Source organism: Procambarus clarkii, chromosome 68 (assembly GCF_040958095.1).
Source record: "Procambarus clarkii isolate CNS0578487 chromosome 68, FALCON_Pclarkii_2.0, whole genome shotgun sequence".
In the NCBI taxonomy this organism is placed as follows: Eukaryota; Metazoa; Arthropoda; class Malacostraca; order Decapoda; family Cambaridae; genus Procambarus; species Procambarus clarkii.
Genome location: NC_091217.1, coordinates 14,350,850 through 14,375,557, shown reverse-complemented (window position 1 = coordinate 14,375,557; position 24,708 = coordinate 14,350,850). Strand labels below are relative to the sequence as shown.

General features: G+C 44.8%; 1 protein-coding gene across 3 annotated transcripts in view; it reads left to right on the top strand.

The window, feature by feature from the left end:
• LOC123774734 (uncharacterized) overlaps positions 1-24,708 on the top strand; it is a 506,616-nt gene that overhangs the window by 439,256 nt on the left and 42,652 nt on the right. Inside the window, exon 3 of one of the 3 annotated variants that reach the window (XM_045769275.2) lies at positions 14,858-14,920. The exons of the other annotated variants lie outside the window; for them this stretch is intronic. Coding sequence (XP_045625231.1) covers positions 14,858-14,920 — 63 coding nt within the window. The remainder of the gene's footprint in view (positions 1-14,857; positions 14,921-24,708) is intronic. 3 annotated transcript variants of the gene reach the window in all.

Here is a 24,708-nt window from a genome sequence, read left to right as displayed (position 1 = left end):
TAGGTAAGTTAGGTTAAGCAGGATAAGTTAGGTTAGGTAAGATAGGTAAGGTAAGATAGGTAAAGTTAGGTTAGGTTAGGTAAGATAGGTAAGGTAAGATAGGTAAAGTTAGGTTAGGTTAGGTAAGGTAAGGTAAGATAGGTAAAGTTAGGTTATGCAGGTTAAGTTAGGTAAGTAACATTGGGTGGAGAGGATAGGTTACGTAGGTTTGAACAGTGTAGTTCAGAGAACAGTTTTAGGGTAAAGCGACTAAGGAAATATATTTTAACAAGTGCAGGTTTGGTATGAAAAGCTGAACTAGTTACATTTTGGAGAGAAAATTTTATGACTGAAGATGTCTTAAAGAATAACATGATGGAAGAAGGAGAGTTTCTTTGATGAATGAAGGTGTCTTAGAGAACAACTTTTTGGAGAACGAAGATGAATTAGAGATCGCTTTGATGACTCTGAGAATAACTCTGGTCAACGAATATGGATTGGAAAGTTTCTGTAATGAACGAAGGTGAGTTAAGATTAACTTTTATGATTTACAGAACATCTTTGATGTCGTAGATAACAACATTGATGTCTTAGAGAACAACTTTTGATGACTCTGAGAATAACTTTGATGAGTTTGAGAATGACTTCTGAGAACATGAGTAGTATTTTGTTAGCTCAGAGAATAACTTTTTGATGACATAGAGAATAACTTTTATGAACGAAGATGTCTGAGATTAACTTTGACGTCTCTTGGAATAACTTTTGTGGACATGAGAATATCTTTGGATGACTCTGAGATTAACTTTGATGTCTTTGAAACAACTTTGATGAACGAGAGTGAGTTAGAGATTACCTTTGTTAACTCTGAGATCAACTTTGATGAACAAAAGTGAGTTAGAGATTACATTTGATAACTCTAAGATTAACTTTAGATGTCTCTGAGACAAACTTTTATAACATAGAAATTAACTTTAATGACCAAAAGTGAGTTAGAGAATACCTTTTGATGACTCCGAGAATAACTTTGATGAACAAAGATGTTTTGGAAAGTTTCTCTGAAGAACGAAGGTGACTCTGAGAATAACTTTTATGTCTTAGAGAAGAACATTGATGGTTTAGAGAGAATATCTTTGATGACTCTGTGAATAACTTTGATGACTTTGAGAACAAGTTTGATAGCTCTGAGAAAGACTTTGTTGTCTTAGAGAATAACTTTGAGGACTTAGCGAATTAATATGTTGAACGAAAGTGAGTTAGAGATTACCTTTGTTAACTCTGAGATTAACTTTGGTGAACGAGAAAATACTTTTTGATGGCATCGAGAATAATTTTGATAGCTCTGAGAATAACTTTTATGCCTCTGAGATTAACTCTAATGAACGAAGATGTCTTAGAAAGATTCTCTGATGAACGAAAGGTTACTTAGAGAATAGCATTTTGATGACTGAGATTAACTTTTTGATGACTCTGAGAATAACTTTTATGCCTCTGAGATTAACTTTAATGAACGAAGATGTCTTAGAAAGTTTCTCTGATGAACGAAAGGTTACTTAGAGAATAGCATTTTGATGACTGAGATTAACTTTTTGATGACTCTGAGAATAACTTTTATGCCTCTGAGATTAACTTTAATGAACGAAGATGTCTTAGAAAGTTTCTCTGATGAATGAAAGGCTACTTAGAGAATAGCATTTTGATGACTGAGATTAACTTTTTGATGACTCTGAGAATAACTTTGAGGATGCGAGTAAATTTTTGAGTGTTTGAGAGTGTCTTTTGTTATCTCGAAGAGTAACTTTGGTGTTACGGAGAGCACCTTTGACTATTTTTCTTACTTAACGACATATAATTTAGTTGGGAACAATGATGAATATGACTATTTTAGCGAAGTGAAAGGTTACTTTAGTTAAGAACAGTGTTGGAAAGAGGCTAAACATGACTATTTTTCAGATGAGAGATGTGATATTTCAGTTAAGAAACGACAGGGAAACATGATGAAGTAACTATTTTTAGTTGACTGATGAGCACTTTTAGTTAAGAAATGATGAAAGTTATTATTTTTAGTTGATTGGATAATAAGTTTAGTTGAAAAATGACGAAAGTGACTATGTTTTAGTTGATTGGCGAAAGATTTTTAGTTAAGAAGTTACAAGAAAGGTTTGTCTTTGTAAATTTGGAACTGAATAAAGTGTAGATTTGTTTAAGAACATGGCTGGTAGAACTATTAAGTTGACTACGAGAATTACTTTGACATAGTTTTGCAAATAAAAACTTGGTGACTAAAATTGTTGAGGAAACTGTATTGCTGATGCTAATATTTGACAAAGAACTAGTTAGTGAATGGAAGAAACAAATTGGTTTAAAGAAACAATGAACATAAAAATTGAGGTTAAGTAAGGGAATGAACACAGTGAACATACGGTGAACACAGAAAACATGTAAGAAAAAGTTGATGAATAGAGTGAACATGCAGGGAATAAGAACTTCTAGAGAATATGAAGACAAGATAAGGAACATAGGGAATACAAAGAATGAACACTGAACATGTGAAGAACAAGCTAAGAACATTGAGAACATGAATATTGAGTATAAAAGTTATACAGAGAACATATGATGCACATGAAAATATGACAAAGAACATAGTGAACATACGGGGAAAACGGCAGAAAAAATTTGAACTGAGCATGCTGTGAACATTTATAGAACATGGAATGAACACAGAAAACATGGAAAAAATGTGAAGAATACAGCTGAATATAGAGAAAATATGCAAATACAGGGGGACAAGAGCTGGAGCTCGGTAACTGACTTGATCTTATTTACTACGTCTGAAATATGACTGTTTAAAATTTCAGGGGGATTGGACTGCTAGTAGCGAAAATGTGGTCTCTGTCAAATTTGGGTCTTTAATTGGACTCTGATTAATTTCGATCATGAACTGGACTCTGAATATTTTGGCACAAAGTAGACTCTGGCGAATTTTCAGTATAACCTGGACTCTGACGAAAATTGGGTATAAAATGGACTCTGTCAAATTTTCACAGATTACAGGACACTGATGAAATTTGCTCTCAAAGTAGACTCTGGCGAATTTCTGTTGATAATTGGACTCTGATGAAATTTGAGCTTAAAACTGTCTCTGACTAATTTTGCTCTCAAAGTAGACTCTGGCGAATTTCTGTTGATAATTGGACTCTGATGAAATTTGAGCTTAAAACTGTCTCTGACTAATTTTGCTAGCAAAGTAGACTCTGGCGAATTTCTGTTGATAATTGGACTCTGATGAAATTTGAGCTTAAAACTGTCTCTGACTAATTTTGCTCTCAAAGTAGACTCTGGCGAATTTCTGTTGATAATTGGACTCCGATGAAATTTGAGCTTAAAACTGTCTCTGACTAATTTTGCTAGCAAAGTAGACTCTGGCGAATTTCTGTTGATAATTGGACTCTGATGAAATTTGAGCTTAAAACTGTCTCTGACTAATTTTGCTCTCAAAGTAGACTCTGGCGAATTTCTGTTGATAATTGGACTCTGATGAAATATGAGCTTAAAACTGTCTCTGACTAATTTTGGTCTTTACAGGTGAAATAGCCGTAAATAGATATAAAACTAAATGTTATGGATAAGTTGTCTGTTTTCCTTAACAAAACATCTAAGACAATATTCTCTGAAAATGGTCCTTTTACAAATTCGGTCATAAACATATAAATAAACTTCTATGATTATTCGAAACTCTGAAAGTAACTGTAAGGAAATAGGAGAGAGAGAGAGGGACGGTCCAGATATTATTATGGAGAAGATAAGATACGATTACCGAGGTGACCTGAAGGCCGCGTCTGGCTGACGTCTAAAGTAAACACAGGTGAGGCGACAGATTGCTATTTCTCCCATAAGACCTTAACAAACTTCTAAGTCTCGGAAATTATTTTTCTCATAAGAATTCCATACTTCTAAAATCTGTGACACAAAATTTACCTGAAAACCCTGACACGCTACACACGATATTTTGATCTGAAAACCCTGACACGCTACACATGATATTTCCCAGAAAAAAAAATATCGTCTGTGAGCTGTACGTCTCACAGGGGTCCTCTCGCCAAAAAAAAATATTGTCTGTGAGCTGTACTCCCTACTACTTTCCTTCAGCTTGTCTAGGTCTTCCTGAAGCCTCAAACAGTCCTCTTCTGTCTTAATCCTTCTCATAATTTTGGCATCGTCCGCAAACATTTAGAGAAATGAATCGATACCCTCTGGGAGATCATTTACATATATCAGAAACAAGATAGGACCGAGTACAGAGCCCTGTGGGACTTCACGCCAATCGGAGGTCTCACCCCCTCACCGTAACTCTCTGCTTCCTATTGCTTAGATACTCCCTTATCCACTGGAGCACCTTACCAGCTACACCTGCCTGTCTCTCCAGCTTATGTACCAGCCTCTTATGCGGTACTGTGTCAAAGGCTTTCCGACAATCCAAGAAAATCAGTCCGCCCAGCCCTCTCTTTCTTGCTTAATCTTTTAATCTTAATCTTTGTGTGTGTGTGTACTCACCTATATGTACTCACCTATATGTGCTTGCAGGATCGAGCATTGACTCTTGGATCCCGCCTTTCTAGCTATCGGTTGTTTACAGCAATGACTCCTGTCCCATTTCCCTATCATACCTAGTTTTAAAAGTATGAATAGTATTTGCTTCCACAACCTGTTCCCCAAGTGCATTCCATTTTTCTACTACTCTCACGCTAAAAGAAAACTTCCTAACATCTCTGTGACTCATCTGAGTTTCCAGTTTCCACCCATGTCCCCTCGTTCTGTTATTATTACGTGTGAACATTTCATCTATTTCCACTTTATCAATTCCCCTGAGTATTTTATATGTCCCTATCATATCTCCTCTCTCCCTTCTTTTCTCTAGTGTCGTTAGGTTCAGTTCCTTCAGCCGCTCTTCATATCCCATCCCTCGTAACTCTGGGACAAGCCTCGTCGCAAACCTCTGAACCTTCTCCAGTTTCTTTATGCGTTTCTTCAGGTGGGGGCTCCATGATGGCGCGGCATACTCAAAGACGGGTCTCACGTAGGCAGTGTAAAGTGCCCTAAAAGCTTCCTCATTTAGGTTTCTGAATGAAGTCCTAATTTTCGCCAGTGTAGAGTACGCTGCTGTCGTTATCCTATTTATATGTGCCTCAGGAGTTAGATTAGGTGTCACATCCACTCCCAGGTCTCTTTCTCGAATCGTTACAGGTAGGCTGTTCCCCTTCATTGTGTACTGTCCCTTTGGTCTCCTGTCACCTGATCCCATTTCCATAACTTTACATTTACTGGTGTTAAACTCCAGTAGCCATTTCCCTGACCATCTCTGCAGCCTGTTTAAGTCCTCTTGGAGGATCCTACAATCCTCGTCTGTCACAACTCTTCTCATTAATTTTGCGTCATCTGCAAACATTGACATGTATGATTCCACTCCTGTAAACATATCATTTACGTAAATTAGAAAGAGGATTGGTCCCAGCACCGATCCTTGAGGTACTCCACTTGTTACTGTTCGCCAGTCCGACTTTTCGCCCCTTACCATTACCCTCTGGCTCCTTCCTGTTAGGTAGTTCTTCACCCATACTAGGGCCTTTCCGCTTACTCCTGCCTGCCTCTCAAGTTTGTATAGCAGTCTCATGTGCGGTACCGTATCAAAGGCCTTTTGGCAGTCAAGAAATATGCAGTCTGCCCAGCCTTCTCTGTCCTGCCTTATCCTTGTTACTTTATCATAGAATTCTAAAAGGTTTGTTAGGCATGATTTCCCTGTCCAGAACCCATGTTGGTGCTTGTTTACAAACCCAATGCTCTCCAGGTGTTCAACAAGTCTTAGCCTAATTATTCTTTCAAGTATTTTGCAGGGGATGCTTGTCAGTGATACGGGTCTGTAGTTAAGTGCCTCCTCCCTATCACCTTTTTTGAAAATCGGTACGACATTTGCCTCCTTCCAGCAACTGGGCAATTCTCCCGACATAAGTGACTCATTAAAGATCATTGCCAGAGGCACGCTGAGAGCCTGCGCTGCCTCTTTAAGTATCCACAGTGATACTTTGTCTGGTCCAACAGCTTTATTTGTGTGTGTGTGTGTGTGTGTGTGTGTGAATCCTAGTTTTAAAATTAGGCATGATAGAGAAGGAGGACTGAAGTCATTGTTTTTAACAACCGGCGGCTAGAAAGGCGGGATCCACGAGCCAACGCTCGATCCTGCAGGCACAAATAGGTGAGTAGCCACACACACACACACACACACACACACACACACACACACACACACACACACACACACACACACACACACACACACACACACAAGGAGGGAGAGTGTGGTGGTGAGAGCCGTGCACGCACCACAGTGTGAGAGGTGAGAGAGGTGTCTGGTGGTGGCAGATATTCAGATATATATATATACACCCACCGGCAGGACGAGGGGGGGTGTTGGCTACCTTCCCCCCTACCTCCTCCCTCCTTCCCCCCCCCCCCCCTCATCCTTCCCCCCCCCCTTTCCTTCCTCAACCACATCCTTCCCCAACCCATCGTTCCTTCCCCCTCCCATTTCTACCCCAATCCCCTCCTACCTTCACCCCCTACCTTCCCCAACTTCTTCCTCCCCTATACCCCATCTACCCCAACCCTCCCCTACCCCAACCCCCCTTCTACCCCAACCTCCCTTCTACCCCAACCTCCCTTCTACCCCAACCTCCTTCTACCCCAACCCCCCTTCTACCCCAACCCCCCTTCTACCCCAACCCCCCTTCTACCCCATTTCCCTCCAATCCCAACCTACCCAATCTCAACCAAGGGAGCCTGACAGCTGGGTGGACAGCAATTCGGATTTGTAGTCCAGAGGTTCCGGGTTCGATCCCAGGTGGAGGTGGAGACAAATGGGCAAAATGTTTCTTTCACCCTGATGCACCCTGTTACCTAGCAGTATATAGGTACTTGGGAGTTAGACAGCTGCTATGGGCTGCTTCCCAGGGTGTGTGTGTAACAAAAAGGAGGCCTGGTCGAGGACCGGGCCGCTAAGCTCCGAAATCATCTCAAGATAACCTCAAGATAATCCTAACCCCTAACACCCCCCTCTTACCCCAAGTAAATAACTACTGCAGAAGGAAACTCAGTGAGTGATGGGGAGTATATTAAAGAATCGTGGCTAGAATGGTCTCTCATTTGTCATAGTTTATCCTGAAAGTAAACATTTCTTTACCGCAGTCAGGAATTGCGAGTAGAAACACATTCAAATACAGAAAACTACAGCTGGAAATAAACAGCTTACAGATGATATTAGTTCATGTGAATTCCTTTCCATTTGGATGTTGCATCATCAGCCTAGTTGGGTCATTATCATCAGCTTAGTTGGGTCATTATCATCAGCTTAGTTGTGTCATTATCATCAGCCTAGTTGGGTCATTATCATCAGCCTAGTTGGGTCATTATCATCAGCCTAGTTGGGTCAGTATCATCAGCCTAGTTAGGTCATTATCATCAGCCTAGTTAGGTCATTATCATCAGCCTAGTTGGGTCATCATCATCAACCTAGTTGGGTCATTATCATCAGCCTAGTTAGGTCATTATCATCAGCCTAGTTGGGTCATTATCATCAGCCTAGTTAGGTCATTATCATCAGCCTAGTTGGGTCAGTATCATCAGCCTAGTTGGGTCAGTATCATCAGCCTAGTTGGGTCATTATCATCAGCCTAGTTGGGTCAGTATCATCAGCCTAGTTGGGTCAGTATCATCAGCCTAGTTGGGTCAGTATCATCAGCCTAGTTGGGTCAGTATCATCAGCCTAGTTGGGTCAGTATCATCAGCCTAGTTGGGTCAGTATCATCAGCCTAGTTGGGTCAGTATCATCAGCCTAGTTGGGTCATTATCATCAGCCTAGTTGGGTCAGTATCATCAGCCTAGTTGGGTCAGTATCATCAGCCTAGTTGGGTCAGTATCATCAGCCTAGTTGGGTCATTATCATCAGCCTAGTTGGGTCAGTATCATCAGCCTAGTTGGGTCAGTATCATCAGCCTAGTTGGGTCAGTATCATCAGCCTAGTTGGGTCAGTATCATCAGCCTAGTTGGGTCATCATCATCAACCTAGTTGGGTCATTATCATCAGCCTAGTTGGGTCATTATCATCAGCCTAGTTGGGTCAGTATCATCAGCCTAGTTGGGTCATTATCATCAGCCTAGTTGGGTCATTATCAGCCTAGTTGGGTCAGTATCATCAGCCTAGTTGGGTCATTATCAGCCTAGTTGGGTCAGTATCATCAGCCTAGTTGGGTCATTATCATCAGCCTAGTTGGGTCATTATCATCAGCCTAGTTGGGTCATTATCAGCCTAGTTGGGTCAGTATCATCAGCTGGGCTAGTCATAATTGCTGGATTTTGTTCGTTCGTGAAATCTGTGAAGAACTGAGTAGCCTGATGGGCCTGGTATTGTACACGAGAAGATCGTATGTGCACATGCTGGCCTTAAAGAACTTGAAGAAGTGATGAAAATTATAACTAAGACAGTTAATTATATTTCTGAGACAGTTTCGGAAAAAAAGGAAAATTTCAGAACTGTCCAACCCCAACGAGGTGACTGTGGTGTACACACCACTACTGTGAACAACGATGTTCGTTGGCTTAATAATGGTTCTGTCATTAAACGATTTGTTGAGTGTTTGGGTGAAATTCGTCTGCTTTTGAGTCATTAAAATTTTCATGTCAAGAATTAGCTGACGTTATTTGGATTTGTTGACAGATGTTTGTTAAACATTTCTCCTCACATTTAAATGTTCAACAGATTACAGGGATCTGGCAAACCCCTTGATCTTATCTTTGATCTCATGTTTGATCTTATGTTTGATCCTATGTTTGATCCTATGTTTGATAACCTAAACATACACTCTGGTTCGTCCCTGACTTACAATCGGGAATTCCGGGTTCACATCCCGGTCAGAAGAGAAATGGTTAGGCGCGTTTCCTATCACCTAATTTCCTGTTCACCTAGCAGTAAATAGGTACCCAGGAGTTAGTCACCTTGCTGTGGGGCTGCATCCTGGGGAAGGGTCAGTAGTTCGATCTTATGGGGGGGCTCGATATAAGCCTAACATGTATATATACAATCTGGCTGCCTGTCCCCGACCTAATGAATTATTATTATTTATAAAAAAAAGTCTTTAAAATCAAATTGAAAATTTGTAAACGTGATGTCGATAATCGCACTTTTGAGTATTTCCCAAGCCTAAGAAAATGCATGACAGATCTTGAAATTCATAAGAAAACGGAGATTTAGAGTCTTCAAATGCAATTTTCCAGCATCACTGATTCACTGTATGTCAATTTTCTTTCAGATTTACTAGATTCAGGTCACTTGAAGAAACTGCAGAGTTCATATAGTGTGCAGACAATGTAACATTAGTCAAACTTGTTGGCAAATGTTGCAGTGGATTGATTTTGCTATTATAATTTTGTTAATAAAACAATAAATATACACACATATATAAGCAGCAGAACTTCTTTCTCCATGAAAGTTCATTATTATTGTTACTAATTCATTAATTTGACCTCTTGTCAATTACTGTTTATTAATAATAAAAGCTGTACCATTCAGATGAGTAATTGGTTGCCAAAACAGACTTCAATGTTAAATGTTTTCAAACATTATGCCTTCCTTTTCAATTAAAAAGGTGAAATACAAATATAAGAATAAATTATAATCTGAGCCTGAAAATTCCCCAATGTGCACGCGAGACCAATTTTAGACTATTGCCAATTTGTGCATCAGTCTACCACCTGAGCGAGGAGAACATTCTCCACTTTATGCATTCCATATATATAAATCTAAAGCACAACATTTTGGTTTACAATCTCGTTTTGGTTAAGCTGGGATAGGATAAATTAGGTTAGGCTGAGTTGAGTTACTTAAAGAGATGACGTCTAGTGGTGGAAATTTGTTCACGTTTTAGATGGTAAAAAGTTTGGTCCCACGCTCTGAAAAAGGTCCGGCAGCTGTAGGGGAACTCAACAAGCCTAACACCTTTCCCAGCTCTCACCGACAATGGGAAATAAAAAAATGATATACAGGTAACTAGCAGTCGGCGGATATTACTTCAGTTCATAAATGGTTTGACGTAGTACTTAAGCCTTAAGGCCACCAACAAAAACTTTCTGACTATCAGTAAGTTGACTTTTAGTCCTCAACACAGTTTTTTTTTTTTTTTTTTTTTTTTTTGAGATATATACAAGAGTTGTTACATTCATGTACAGCCACTAGTACGCGTAGCGTTTCGGGCAGGTCCCTGGAATACGATCCCCTGCCGCGAAGAATCGTTTTTTCATCCAAGTACACATTTTACTGTTGCGTTAAACAGAGGCTACAGTTAAGGAATTGCGCCCAGTAAATCCTCCCCGGCCAGGATACGAACCCATGACAAAGCGCTCGCGGAACGCCAGGCGAGTGTCTTACCACTATACCACGGAGACTAAAAAAACAAAATAAGGACAAAAGTTAACCCTCAAGTATATGTACACCGAGAGGCTTCTGTAAGAAGCTTATTTCCTTCACTTTGAAAAGTGTTTTTGTCTTCGCTGAGCTCACTAGGCTACGACAAGTGCTCATAAAATTAAATCAACTCGAAGCATCTGGATACATTCAAGTTCAAGTATATTTATTAAGACAAGAAAAAATAATACATCTCAAAGGGATTGAGTAGCTTAGGCTATTTCTAACCCCCCCCCCCCCCCTCTACTTCAAGTCCCTCAAGGGGCGCACAAAGTCAGTGAGTACAAATACACAAATCACAATACAAGAATCCCATTTAACATTGCAGGTTAATAGAGTAAACACAGCATAAAAGTGTTACACTCTTGGGGCAAAATTCTTGTAGCTCCTAAGTATTTTGTCTGTCATACCATTATCACATATCCAATCAGGAAACATCTTACTCCTTTATCCTATTTGACCAGCTGTTATTGTTTACGCTCGTGTCTGGCGTTCACCTGACTGTTTACAGAATTTATTCCAGAATTCTTCGAGTTTATCTTGCGAAAGTCAGCTAGCCAGCCAGCCACAACAGCTGAATCAGAACTATTTACAGAAGTAAATGCAGCAGACAACTGCCAACTCCGCTTACATTGTTCTCAAGCGCGTAAAGCTAATATCCAATAACAGGGATTAAAATTTGTCCAATAAAATGTGGCTGGCCGCGGTCCACTTCAGGGGAGACAATACTGGCGGGAATGGACTCGTTTCACAGAAAATGGAGCCCATAATGGAGTCTGAGGCAGACTATAGTGCACCCACCAGCTGTTGCCTGATTTACGTCGTATTGTTTGTTAAAACCTGAAACAAAATGAACGCGCCAATATCCTACCATTCAATATATCAATACTGAATTAAAAGAACTCTTAATTAATACTAATGAATGCAAGCATATGTTGTTATAGATTCAGCTACTCGGAACAAGTTTCAAGTAGCACGGGCTATGGTGAGCCCGTAACTTACCTGGCACAGGAGCGGGGCAAGTAGCACGGGCTATGGTGAGCCCGTAGTGGACTTACCTGGCACAGGAGCGGGGCAAGTAGCACGGGCTATGGTGAGCCCGTAGTGGACTTACCTGGCACAAAAGCGGTGCTGAATGAGTGTCTATAAGCATATAATAAGCAGTTCTTTACATATTTACAATTCATGCTATGCACAATGTTCCCGTAGGAGTACACGGACGGGCCCAGGTACATAAACTGTGTGTACACGGATACGTAAACGGTGTGTACACGGATACATAAACTGTGTGTACACGGATACATAAACTGTGTGTACACGGATACATAAACGGTGTGTACACGGATACGTAAACTGTGTGTACACGGATACATAAACGGTGTGTACACGGATACATAAACGGTGTGTACACGGATACATAAACTGTGTGTACACGGATACATAAACTGTGTGTACACGGATGCGTAAACTGTGTGTACACGGATACATAAACTGTGTGTACACGGATACATAAACTGTGTGTACACGGATACATAAACTGTGTACACGGATACATAAACTGTGTACACGGATACATAAACTGTGTGTACACGGATACATAAACTGTGTACACGGATACATAAACTGTGTACACGGATACATAAACTGTGTACACGGATACATAAACTGTGTGTACACGGATACGTAAACTGTGTGTACACGGATACGTAAACTGTGTGTACACGGATACATAAACTGTGTGTACACGGATACATAAACTGTGTGTACACGGATACATAAACGGTGTGTACACGGATACGTAAACTGTGTGTACACGGATACATAAACTGTGTGTACACGGATACATAAACGGTGTGTACACGGATACGTAAACTGTGTGTACACGGATACATAAACTGTGTGTACACGGATACATAAACTGTGTGTACACGGATACATAAACTGTGTGTACAACCCGTCCTTCTAACAGAGTGTCCCATATTAACGTACACTCTAAGGCCAAAAATTGTTGTACTAGAAAATGGCAGCGGCTCGCGAAATTGTCAACAGTATTGAATACTGTCATATATTTTGTTGTATTTCTCCATACAAAAAGTAGTAACATATATAATATCAATAAATAATAATCTGGTGCTTAAAACTCTCATGGATACGCGAAATCAATTTTGAGATGATTTTGACCAATTTGGGCTCACGTTCTCTAAACGGTTCCCCATCACTGGCCTAGTTCTAACAATTCCTCAGGCCCAGGCTCGTTAAAGTTGCGGCCGCCCCCACAAGATGCATTCATACAATATAACATTTTGTATTAAAAATAGGATTGTTCTCACTTACATATTAATAGTTTATATTGAAGTTCCATGTTAGTTAGGCGTTACCTTAAGGTTACCTTCAGATGGTTTCGGGACTTAGCGTCCCCGCGGCCCAGTCTTCGACCAGGCCTCCTCACTGCTGGACTGGTCAACCAGGCTGTTGGACGCAGCTGCTTGCAGCCTGATGTATGAGTCACAACCTGTTATGTTGTGACTCATAATTATATAATATATAATTATGAGTTACAATATAATTATATTATATAATTCTTACTGTTATAAGTCCCTCACATATTCTTACTGTTATAGGTCCCTCACATATTCCTACTGTTATAGGTCCCTCACATATTCCTACTGTTATAGGTCCCTCACATATTCCTACTGTTATAAGTCCCTCACATATTCTTGCTGTTATAAGTCCCTCACATATTCTTGCTGTTATAAGTCCCTCACATATTCTTGCTGTTATTAGTCCCTCACATATTCTTGCTGTTATAAGTCCCTCACATATTCTTGCTGTTATAGGTCCCTCACATATTCTTGGAACAGTAAGTGCCCGACTGACGACCCCTGTAGCACTCGAACCATTACCTGCCCATACTAGTCTCTGCCCCTCTCACTGTGAGCCTTTGCTTCCTACCCGACAGGTACTCTTTCATCCAACTCATCACCTATACTGATATACCAGCCTGTGTTTCCCTATAGTTCTCATCCAACTCATCACCTATACTGATATACCAGTCTGTGTTTCCCTATAGTTCTCATCCAACTCATCACCTATACTGATATACCAGTCTGTGTTTCCCTATAGTTCTCATCCAACTCATCACCTATACTGATATACCAGCCTGTGTTTCCCTATAGTTCTCCTTTCAACTGATGCGTTAAATACCACCTATCCTCACATGTGTAATAATACATATGTGTTATATATATGACATGTACGTATTGAAAATTCCGTTTTGAAACTAAGAAATTTACTAAAAATTCAACTATCAAAATTTCTTAAGCACAATGAAGTACAAAAATCCAACCTAACCTTACATTAGCTAGGCCTAAAGGGATCTTACCTTGAGGTGATTTCGGGGCTTAGCGACCCCGAGGCCCGGTCGTCGACCAGATTCCACTCATCTTAGTCCAAGGTGGAGCAGAGCGGAGAGTTATTAATATGTCGGAGTGAGAAGAGAAGCGGAGAGGCTGTGAGAGACTTATCATCAATGACTAGTGAGCGTCCATACCGTCTACACACCCCTCCCCACACCTGTCCACACCCGTCAACACCGTCTACACACCCGTCCACACCTTTCAACACCAGCTACACACCCGTTCACACCGTCTACACATCTTCTTATCTTGAGGATATCTTGAGATGATTTCGGGGCTTTTTAGTGTCCCCGCGGCCCGGTCCTCGACCAGGCCTTCATCCCCAGGAAGCAGCCCGTGACAGCTGACTAACACCCAGGTACCCATTTTACTGCTAGGTAACAGGGGCACAGGGTGAAAGAAACTCTGCCCATTGTTTCTCGCCGGCGCCTGGGATCGAACCCAGGATCACAAGTCCAGTGTGCTGTCCGCTCGGCCGACCGGCTCCCAACAGCTCACTGTAACTCTTCCGCTGTTGTGTCATGCACGAGGTTTATATTGTGTTTGGCTCCGTTGTCTCTTAGGCTCTGAATTGCTATACTTTGCCTTTATACATTTTAGGATTACTTAGTCTATAATGTCCCAAACTGTCATGTTGCTAAGACGAGTCTCCCACTGCACTTATTCCAGGAATTGTTGACCAGACCACACACTAGAAGTTGAAGGGACGACGACGTTTCGGTCCGTCCTGGACCATTCTCAAGTCGATAGAGACTTGAATCGACTTGAGAATGGTCCAGGACGGACCGAAACGTCGTCGTCCCTTCAACTTCTAGTGTGTGGTCTGGTCAACATACTTCAGCCACGTTATTGTGACTCATCGCCTGCATATTCCAGGAATTCCTTAGATTTCATTAACTTTCTATTGCATTAACTATATCTTCTGTCTTAGTTATTTTGCCTCTTCTCTTTGTAGCTGAGATCTACTGTATAGTGAACGGCCTTCATGCAGCAGTGAGAGCAAGGTCGACCCTGGCAGGTAGGCCCTCACCTCTTCATTTCTTCTCTACTTTCATTTGTTATTACTGGAAATTCCTACCTGGAGTCTCCACCAGTTTTGCTCTCCAGGTATCAGGTCCTCTATAAGGATCAACCAATTAACATCATATTTCCCCCCGTGGCTGAATTCACCGATGATGGCCCAATATATACTCATTGGGATATGTTTATGCTTATCTTTACTACATAGTCTTGAATATGCTTCCTATTCTTGGCCACCAGTATCATTGTTCTTTCCGCTGTAACAATTCTTGTTAGAAAATATGTGTCTTGATGACATAGTTATCTTGGGACCATTGTGACAAAGATCACTTTCATGTTCCTGGTCTCTGTTGTAGCTGTTACATCTGGAGCTGCTTTATAAGCTGTGTTTTCACTATCTGGAGATATTACTACATTAGTATACCATATCTTGAGATTTATCTTAGTTACTCTGTTGTAGTATCTGTAAGGGGAAGTGGGGGAGAGTATGAGGGAGTAAAGGAGAGGGAGAGAGAGAGTACAAGGGGGTGTAAGCAAGAGGGAGAGAGAGAGTACAAGGGGGTGTAAGCAAGAGGGAGGGAGAGAGTACAAGGGGGTGTAAGCAAGAGAGAGAGAGTACAAGGGGTGTAAGCCAAAGGGAGGGAGAATGTAAATATAGATGGAAGTACAAAACATGGAGAAAGGTTAAGGGGAGGAAGGGAGCGTAATAATAACTTTTAGTCAGTAGCAGCTGTACTCATCTAGTTGTACTCACCTAATTGTGCTTGCGGGGGTTGAGCTTTGGCTCTTTGGTCCCGCCTCTCAACCAACCTCTCAACCGGTACCATCTGGGAGGTGAAATCCTGCAAGAGTCAAATAGAGAGAAAGATCTGGGGGTTGATATCACACCGAATCTGTCCCCAGAGGCCCACATCAAAAGGATATCATCAGCGGCATATGCTAGACTGGCCAACATAAGAACTGCCTTTAGAAACTTGTCAGGAATCGTTCAGGAACCTGTATACCACCTATGTCAGACCAATCCTGGAATATGCAGCTCCAGCCTGGAGTCCATACCTAGTTAAACACTAGACAAAGTTAGAGAAGTTTCAGCGGTATGCTACCAGGCTCGTCCCGGAACTGAGTGGTATGAGTTACGAGGAAAGGCTAAAGGAGCTGAACCTCAGGTCCTTGGAAAACAGAAGAGTAAAGGGAGACATGATACCCACCTACAAAATTCTCAGGGGAATTGACAGAGTGGACAAAGACAAACTCTTCAGCACGGGTGGAATACGAACAAGGGGACACAGGTGGAAGCTGAGTACTCAGATGAGCTACAGAGACATTAGAAAGCATTTTTTCAGTGTCAGAGTAGTTAATAAATGAAATGCATTAGGAAGTGATGTGGTGGAGGCTGACTCCATACACGGTTTCAAGTGTAGATATGATAGAGCCCAGTAGGCTCAGAAAACTGTACACCAGTTGATTGATGTACGGGAAAGAGGCAGGACCAAAGAGCCAGAGCTCGACCCCTGCAAGCACAAATAGATGAGTACATTTAAACTAGTACAAATAGGTGAGTACACACACACAACACACACACACACACTGCCAAGCAATCTATACAACATTTGTTCGGGCAATACACAGTACCAGTAGATAGAGAGAGAGACAGAGACAGAGAGAGACAGAGGGAGGGAGGGAGGGAGGGAGAGGGAATGAGATTTTAAACACAACACACTGATTGTAATTAAATGTAATTATGGCAGAGCGCAGCTAGTGCCTCCAACAGGGGCATACTTCCTCCTATATACAAGACAGGAACTACCAAATAATCAACTCTGGAGAGCACGTAACTTTTATATTGAATATCCCAGAGGTGCAGTGCCTCCTACAGGAGCAGTTTGATGAGTTCCTAGCAAGTTTGGTCCTGGCAAATGGTGTGGTCTTCCCTGTTCATACCTCCTGTTCCTTCAGGGATCCCCTCATCACTGACCTTCTTGCAGCCGTAGTTACTTGAAGGCTTCTGGGGTACATCAGGGCTTGTGCTTGTGTTGTCATGAGAGACGGTGCTTGTGTTGTCATGAGAGACGGTGCTTGTGTTGTCATGAGAGACGGTGCTTGTGTTGTCATGAGAGACGGTGCTTGTGTTGTCATGAGAGACTGTGCTTGTGTTGTCATGAGAGACTGTGCTTGTGTTGTCATGAGAGACTGTGCTTGTGTTGTCATGAGAGACTGTGCTTGTGTTGTCATGAGAGACTGTGCTTGTGTTGTCATGAGAGACTGTGCTTGTGTTGTCATGAGAGACTGTGCTTGTGTTGTCATGAGAGACTGTGCTTGTGTTGTCATGAGAGACTGTGCTTGTGTTGTCATGAGAGACTGTGCTTGTGTTGTCATGAGAGACTGTGCTTGTGTTGTCATGAGAGACGGTGCTTGTGTTGTCATGAGAGACTGTGCTTGTGTTGTCATGAGAGACTGTGCTTGTGTTGTCATGAGAGACTGTGCTTGTGTTGTCATGAGAGACGGTGCTTGTGTTGTCATGAGAGACGGTGCTTGTGTTGTCATGAGAGACGGTGCTTGTGTTGTCATGAGAGACGGTGCTTGTGTTGTCACGAGAGACCGTGCTTGTGTTGTCACGAGAGACCGTGCTTGTGTTGTCACGAGAGACCGTGCTTGTGTTGTCACGAGAGACGGTGCTTGTGTTGTCACGAGAGACGGTGCTTGTGTTGTCACGAGAGACTGTGCTTGTGTTGTCATGAGAGACTGTGCTTGTGTTGTCATGAGAGACGGTGCTTGTGTTGTCATGAGAGACTGTGCTTGTGTTGTCATGAGAGACGGTGCTTGTGTTGTCACGAGACCCTCTGCTTGTGTTGTCACGAGAGACTCTGCTTGTGTTGTCACGAGACCCTCTGCTTGTGTTGTCACGAGAGACCCTGCTTGTGTTGTCACGAGAGACCGTGCTTGTGTTGTCACGAGAGACCGTGCTTGTGTTGTCACGAGAGACCGTGCTAGTGTTGTCACGAGAGACCGTGCTTGTGTTGTCACGAGAGACGGTGCTTGTGTTGTCACGAGAGACCGTGCTTGTATTATCACGAGAGACCGTGCTTGTGTTGTCACGAGAGACCGTGCTTGTGTTGTCACGAGAGACCGTGCTTGTGTTGTCACGAGAGACCGTGCTTGTGTTGTCACGAGAGAGGGTGCTTGTGTTGTCACGAGAGACCGTGCTTGTGTTGTCACGAGAGACCGTGCTTGTGTTGTCACGAGAGACCGTGCTTGTGTTGTCACGAGAGACCGTGCTTGTGTTGTCACGAGAGACCCTGCTTGTGTTGTCACGAGAGACCCTGCTTGTGTTGTCACGAGAGACGGTGCTTGTGTTGTCACGAGAGACCGTGCTTGTGTTGTCACGAGAGACGGTGCTTGTGTTGTCACGAGACCCTCTGCTTGTGTTGTCACGAGAGACCCTGCTTGTGTTGTCACGAGACCCTCTGCTTGTGTTGTCACGAGAGACTGTGCTTGTGTTGTCACGAGAGACCCTGCTTGTGTTGTCACGAGACCCTCTGCTTGTGTTGTCACGAGAGACTGTGCTTGTGTTGTCACGAGAGACCCTGCTTGTGTTGTCACGAGACCCTCTGCTTGTGTTGTCATGAGAGACTGTGCTTGTGTTGTCATGAGACACGGTGCTTGTGTTGTCATGAGAGACTGTGCTTGTGTTGTCATGAGAGACTGTGCTTGTGTTGTCATGAGAGACGGTGCTTGTGTTGTCACGAGACCCTCTGCTTGTGTTGTCACGAGATACCCTGCTTGTGTTGTCACGAGACCCTCTGCTTGTGTTGTCACGAGAGACCGTGATTGTGTTGTCATGAGAGACTGTGCTTGTGTTGTCATGAGAGACGGTGCTTGTGTTGTCATGAGAGACTGTGCTTGTGTTGTCATGAGAGACGGTGCTTGTGTTGTCACGAGACCCTCTGCTTGTGTTGTCACGAGAGACTCTGCTTGTGTTGTCACGAGACCCTCTGCTTGTGTTGTCACGAGAGACCCTGCTTGTGTTGTCACGAGAGACCGTGCTTGTGTTGTCACGAGAGACCGTGCTTGTGTTGTCACGAGAGACCGTGCTAGTGTTGTCACGAGAGACCGTGCTTGTGTTGTCACGAGAGACGGTGCTTGTGTTGTCACGAGAGACAGTGCTTGTATTGTCACGAGAGACCGTGCTTGTGTTGTCACGAGAGACCGTGCTTGTGTTGTCACGAGAGACCGTGCTTGTGTTGTCACGAGAGACCGTGCTTGTGTTGTCACGAGAGACGGTGCTTGTGTTGTCACGAGAGACCGTGCTTGTGTTGTCACGAGAGACCGTGCTTGTGTTGTCACGAGAGACCGTGCTTGTGTTGTCACGAGAGACCGTGCTTGTGTTGTCACGAGAGACCCTGCTTGTGTTGTCACGAGAGACGGTGCTTGTGTTGTCACGAGAGACCGTGCTTGTGTTGTCACGAGAGACGGTGCTTGTGTTGTCACGAGACCCTCTGCTTGTGTTGTCACGAGAGACCCTGTTTGTGTTGTCACGAGACCCTCTGCTTGTGTTGTCACGAGAGACTGTGCTTGTGTTGTCACGAGAGACCCTGCTTGTGTTGTCACGAGACCCTCTGCTTGTGTTGTCACGAGAGACTGTGCTTGTGTTGTCACGAGAGACCCTGCTTGTGTTGTCACGAGACCCTCTGCTTGTGTTGTCATGAGACACGGTGCTTGTGTTGTCATGAGAGACTGTGCTTGTGTTGTCATGAGAGACTGTGCTTGTGTTGTCATGAGAGACGGTGCTTGTGTTGTCACGAGACCCTCTGCTTGTGTTGTCACGAGATACCCTGCTTGTGTTGTCACGAGACCCTCTGCTTGTGTTGTCACGAGAGACCGTGCTTGTGTTGTCACGAGAGACCCTGCTTGTGTTGTCACGAGAGACCGTGCTTGTGTTGTCACGAGAGACCGTGCTTGTGTTGTCACGAGAGACCGTGCTTGTGTTGTCACGAGAGACGGTGCTTGTGTTGTCACGAGAGACGGTGCTTGTGTTGTCACGAGAGACCGTGCTTGTGTTGTCACGAGAGACCGTGCTTGTGGTGTCACGAGTGACCGTGCTTGTGTTGTCACGAGAGACGGTGCTTGTGTTGGCACGAGAGACGGTGCTTGTGTTGTCATGAGAGACGGTGCTTGTGTTGTCACGAGAGACCGTGCTTGTGTTGTCACGAGAGACGGTGCTTGTGTTGTCACGAGAGACGGTGCTTGTGTTGTCATGAGAGACCGTGCTTGTGTTGTCACGAGAGACTGTGCTTGTGTTGTCACGAGAGACGGTGCTTGTGTTGTCATGAGAGACCGTGCTTGTGTTGTCATGAGAGACGGTGCTTGTGTTGTCACGAGACCCTCTGCTTGTGTTGTCACGAGACCCTCTGCTTGTGTTGTCACAAGAGACCCTGCTTGTGTTGTCACGAGATTCTCTGCTTGTGTTGTCACGAGAGACCCTGCTTGTGTTGTCACGAGAGACCGTGCTTGTGTTGTCACGAGAGACGGTGCTTGTGTTGTCATGAGAGACGGTGCTTGTGTTGTCACGAGAGACGGTGCTTGTGTTGTCACGAGAGGCGGTGCTTGTGTTGTCACGAGAGACGGTGCTTGTGTTGTCACGAGAGACGGTGCTTGTGTTGTCACGAGAGACGGTGCTTGTGTTGTCACGAGAGACGGTGCTTGTGTTGTCACGAGAGACGGTGCTTGTGTTGTCACGAGAGACGGTGCTTGTGTTGTCACGAGAGACCGTGCTTGTGTTGTCATGAGAGACTGTGCTTGTGTTGTCACGAGAGACCGTGCTTGTGTTGTCACGAGAGACCGTGCTTGTGTTGTCACGAGAGACGGTGCTTGTGTTGTCACGAGAGACGGTGCTTGTGTTGGCACGAGAGACGGTGCTTGTGTTGTCACGAGAGACGGTGCTTGTGTTGTCACGAGAGACCGTGCTTGTGTTGTCACGAGAGACGGTGCTTGTGTTGTCACGAGAGACGGTGCTTGTGTTGTCATGAGAGACCGTGCTTGTGTTGTCACGAGAGACTGTGCTTGTGTTGTCACGAGAGACGGTGCTTGTGTTGTCATGAGAGACCGTGCTTGTGTTGTCATGAGAGACGGTGCTTGTGTTGTCACGAGACCCTCTGCTTGTGTTGTCACGAGAGACCCTGCTTGTGTTGTCACGAGATTCTCTGCTTGTGTTGTCACGAGAGACCCTGCTTGTGTTGTCACGAGAGACCGTGCTTGTGTTGTCACGAGAGACGGTGCTTGTGTTGTCACGAGAGACGGTGCTTGTGTTGTCACGAGAGACGGTGCTTGTGTTGTCACGAGAGACGGTGCTTGTGTTGTCACGAGAGACTGTGCTTGTGTTGTCATGAGAGACGGTGCTTGTGTTGTCATGAGAGACCCTGCTTGTGTTGTCATGAGAGACTGTGCTTGTGTTGTCATGAGAGACTGTGCTTGTGTTGTCATGAGAGACGGTGCTTGTGTTGTCACGAGACCCTCTGCTTGTGTTGTCACGAGAGACCCTGCTTGTGTTGTCACGAGACCCTCTGCTTGTGTTGTCACGAGAGACCCTGCTTGTGTTGTCACGAGAGACCCTGCTTGTGTTGTCACGAGAGACGCGTGTCGAACCGTGCTTGTGTTGTTACGAGAGACCGTGCTTGTGTTGTCACGAGAGACCGTGCTTGTGTTGTCACGAGAGACCGTGCTTGTGTTGTCACGAGAGACGGTGCTTGAGGTGTCACGAGAGACCGTGCTTGTGTTGTCATGAGAGACCGTGCTTGTGTTGTCAAGAGAGACCCTGCTTGTGTTGTCACGATACCCTCTGCTTGTGTTGTCAAGAGAGACCCTGCTTGTATTGTCATGAGAGACCCTGCTTGTGTTGTCACGAGACCCTCTGCTTGTGTTGTCACGAGAGACCCTGCTTGTGTTGTCACGAGACCCTCTGCTTGTGTTGTCACGAGAGTCCGTGCTTGTGTTGTCACGAGAAACCGTGCTTGTGTTGTCACGAGAGACCGTGCTTGTGTTGTCACGAGAGACGGTGCTTGTGTTGTCACGAGAGACGGTGCTTGTGTTGTCACGAGAGACGGTGCTTGTGTTGTCACGAGAGACGGTGCTTGTGTGTCACGAGAGACGGTGCTTGTGTTGTCACGAGAGACGGTGCTTGTGTTGTCACGAGAGACGGTGCTTGTGTTGTCACGAGAGACCGTGCTTGTGTTGTCACGATGACCGTGCTTGTGTTGTCACGAGAGACCGAGCTTGTGTTGTCACGAGAGACCGTGCTTGTGTTGTCACGAAAGACGGTGCTTATGTTGTCACGACACCCTCTGCTTGTGTTGTCACGAGAGACCCTGCTTGTGTTGTCACGAGACCCTCTGCTTGTGTTGTCATGAGAGACTGTGCTTGTGTTGTCATGAGAGACGGTGCTTGTGTTGTCATGAGAGACTGTGCTTGTGTTGTCATGAGAGACTGTGCTTGTGTTGTCACGAGACCCTCTGCTTGTGTTGTCACGAGAGACCCTCTGCTTGTGTTGTCACGAGAACCCTCTGCTTGTGTTGTCACGAGAGACCGTGCTTGTGTTGTCACGAGAGCCCTGCTTGTATTGTCACGAGAGACTGTCGCTGTGTGTTGTCACGAGAGACCGTGCTTGTGTTGTCACGAGAGACCGTGCTTGTGTTGTCACGAGAGACGGTGCTTGTGTTGTCACGAGAGACGGTGCTTGTGTTGTCACGAGAGACCGTGCTTGTGTTGTCACGAGAGACCGTGCTTGTGTTGTCACGAGAGACCGTGCTTGTGTTGTCACGAGAGACGGTGCTTGTGTTGTCACGAGAGACGGTGCTTGTGTTGTCACGAGAGACGGTGCTTGTGTTGTCACGAGAGACCGTGCTAGTGTTGTCACGAGAGACGGTGCTTGTGTTGTCACGAGAGACCGGTGCTTGTGTTGTCATGAGAGACGTGCTTGTGTTGTCACGAGAGACCGCTGCTTGTGTTGTCACGAGAGACCCTGCTTGTGTTGTCACGAGATTCTCTGCTTGTGTTGTCACGAGAGACCGTGCTTGTGTTGTCACGAGAGACCGTGCTTGTGTTGTCACGAGAGACGGTGCTTGTGTTGTCATGAGAGACCGTGCTTGTTGTCACGAGAGACGGTGCTTGTGTTGTCACGAGAGACGGTGCTTGTGTTGTCACGAGAGACTGTGCTTGTGTTGTCATGAGAGACGGTGCTTCTGTTGTCATGAGAGACTGTGCTTGTGTTGTCATGAGAGACTGTGCTTGTGTTGTCATGAGAGACGGTGCTTGTGTTGTCATGAGAGACGGTGCTTGTGTTGTCATGAGAGACGGTGCTTGTGTTGTCATGAGAGACGGTGCTTGTGTTGTCATGAGAGACGGTGCTTGTGTTGTCACGAGACCCTCTGCTTGTGTTGTCACGAGAGACCCTGCTTCTGTTTTCACGAGAGACCCTGCTTGTGTTGTCACGAGAGACCGTGCTTGTGTTGTCACGAGAGACCGTGCTTGTGTTGTCACGAGAGACCGTGATTGTGTTGTCACGAGAGACCGTGATTGTGTTGTCACGAGAGACCGTGCTTGTGTTGTCACGAGAGACCGTGCTTGTGTTGTCACGAGAGACCGTGCTTGTGTTGTCACGAGAGACCGTGCTTGTGTTGTCACGAGGGACCGTGCTTGTGTTGTCACGAGAGACCGTGCTTGTGTTGTCACGAGAGACGCGTGCTTGTGTTGTCACGAGAGACCGTGCTTGTGTTGTCACGAGGGACCGTGCTTGTGTTGTCACGAGAGACCGTGCTTGTGTTGTCACGAGAGACCGTGCTTGGTGTTGTCACGAGAGACCCTGCTTGTGTTGTCACGAGAGACGTGCTTGTGTTGTCACGAGAGACCGTGCTTGTGTTGTCACGAGAGACGGTGCTTGGTTGTCACGAGAGACGGTGCTTGTGTTGTCATGAGAGACCGTGCTTGTGTTGTCATGAGAGACCCGTGCTTGTGTTGTCACGAGAGACCCTGCTTGTGTTGTCATCGAGACCTCTGCTTGTGTTGTCAAGAGAGACCCTGCTTGTGTTGTCACGAGAGACCCTGCTTGTGTTGTCATGAGAGACGGTGCTTGTGTTGTCACGAGACCCTCTGCTTGTGTTGTCACGAGAGACCCTGCTTGTGCTGTCACGAGACCCTCTGCTTGTGTTGTCAAGAGAGACCCTGCTTGTGTTGTCACGAGAGACCGTGCTTGTGTTGTCACGAGAGACCGTGCTTGTGTTGTCACGAGAGACCGTGCTTGTGTTGTCACGAGAGACCGTGCTTGTGTTGTCCACGAGAGACCGTGCTTGTGTTGTCACGAGGAGGACCGTGCTTGTGTTGTCACGTAGAGACCGTGCTTGTGTTGTCACGAGAGACCGTGCTTGTGTTGTCACGAGAGACCGTGCTTGTGTTTGTCCACGAGAGACCGTGCTTGTGTTGTCACGAGAGACCGTGCTTGTGTTGTCACGAGAGACCGTGCTTGTGTTGTCACGAGAGACCCGTGCTTGTGTTGTCACGAGAGACCGTGCTTGTGTTGTCACGAGAGACCGTGCTTGTGTTGTCACGAGAGGACCGTGCTTGTGTTGTCACGAGAGACCGTGCTTGTGTTGTCACGAGAGACCGTGCTTGTGTTGTCACGAGAGACCGTGCTTGTGGTTGTCACGAGAGACCAGTGCTTGTGTTTGTCACGAGAGACCCGGTGCTTGTGTTGTCACGAGAGACCGTGCTTGTGTTGTCACGAGAGACCGTGCTTGT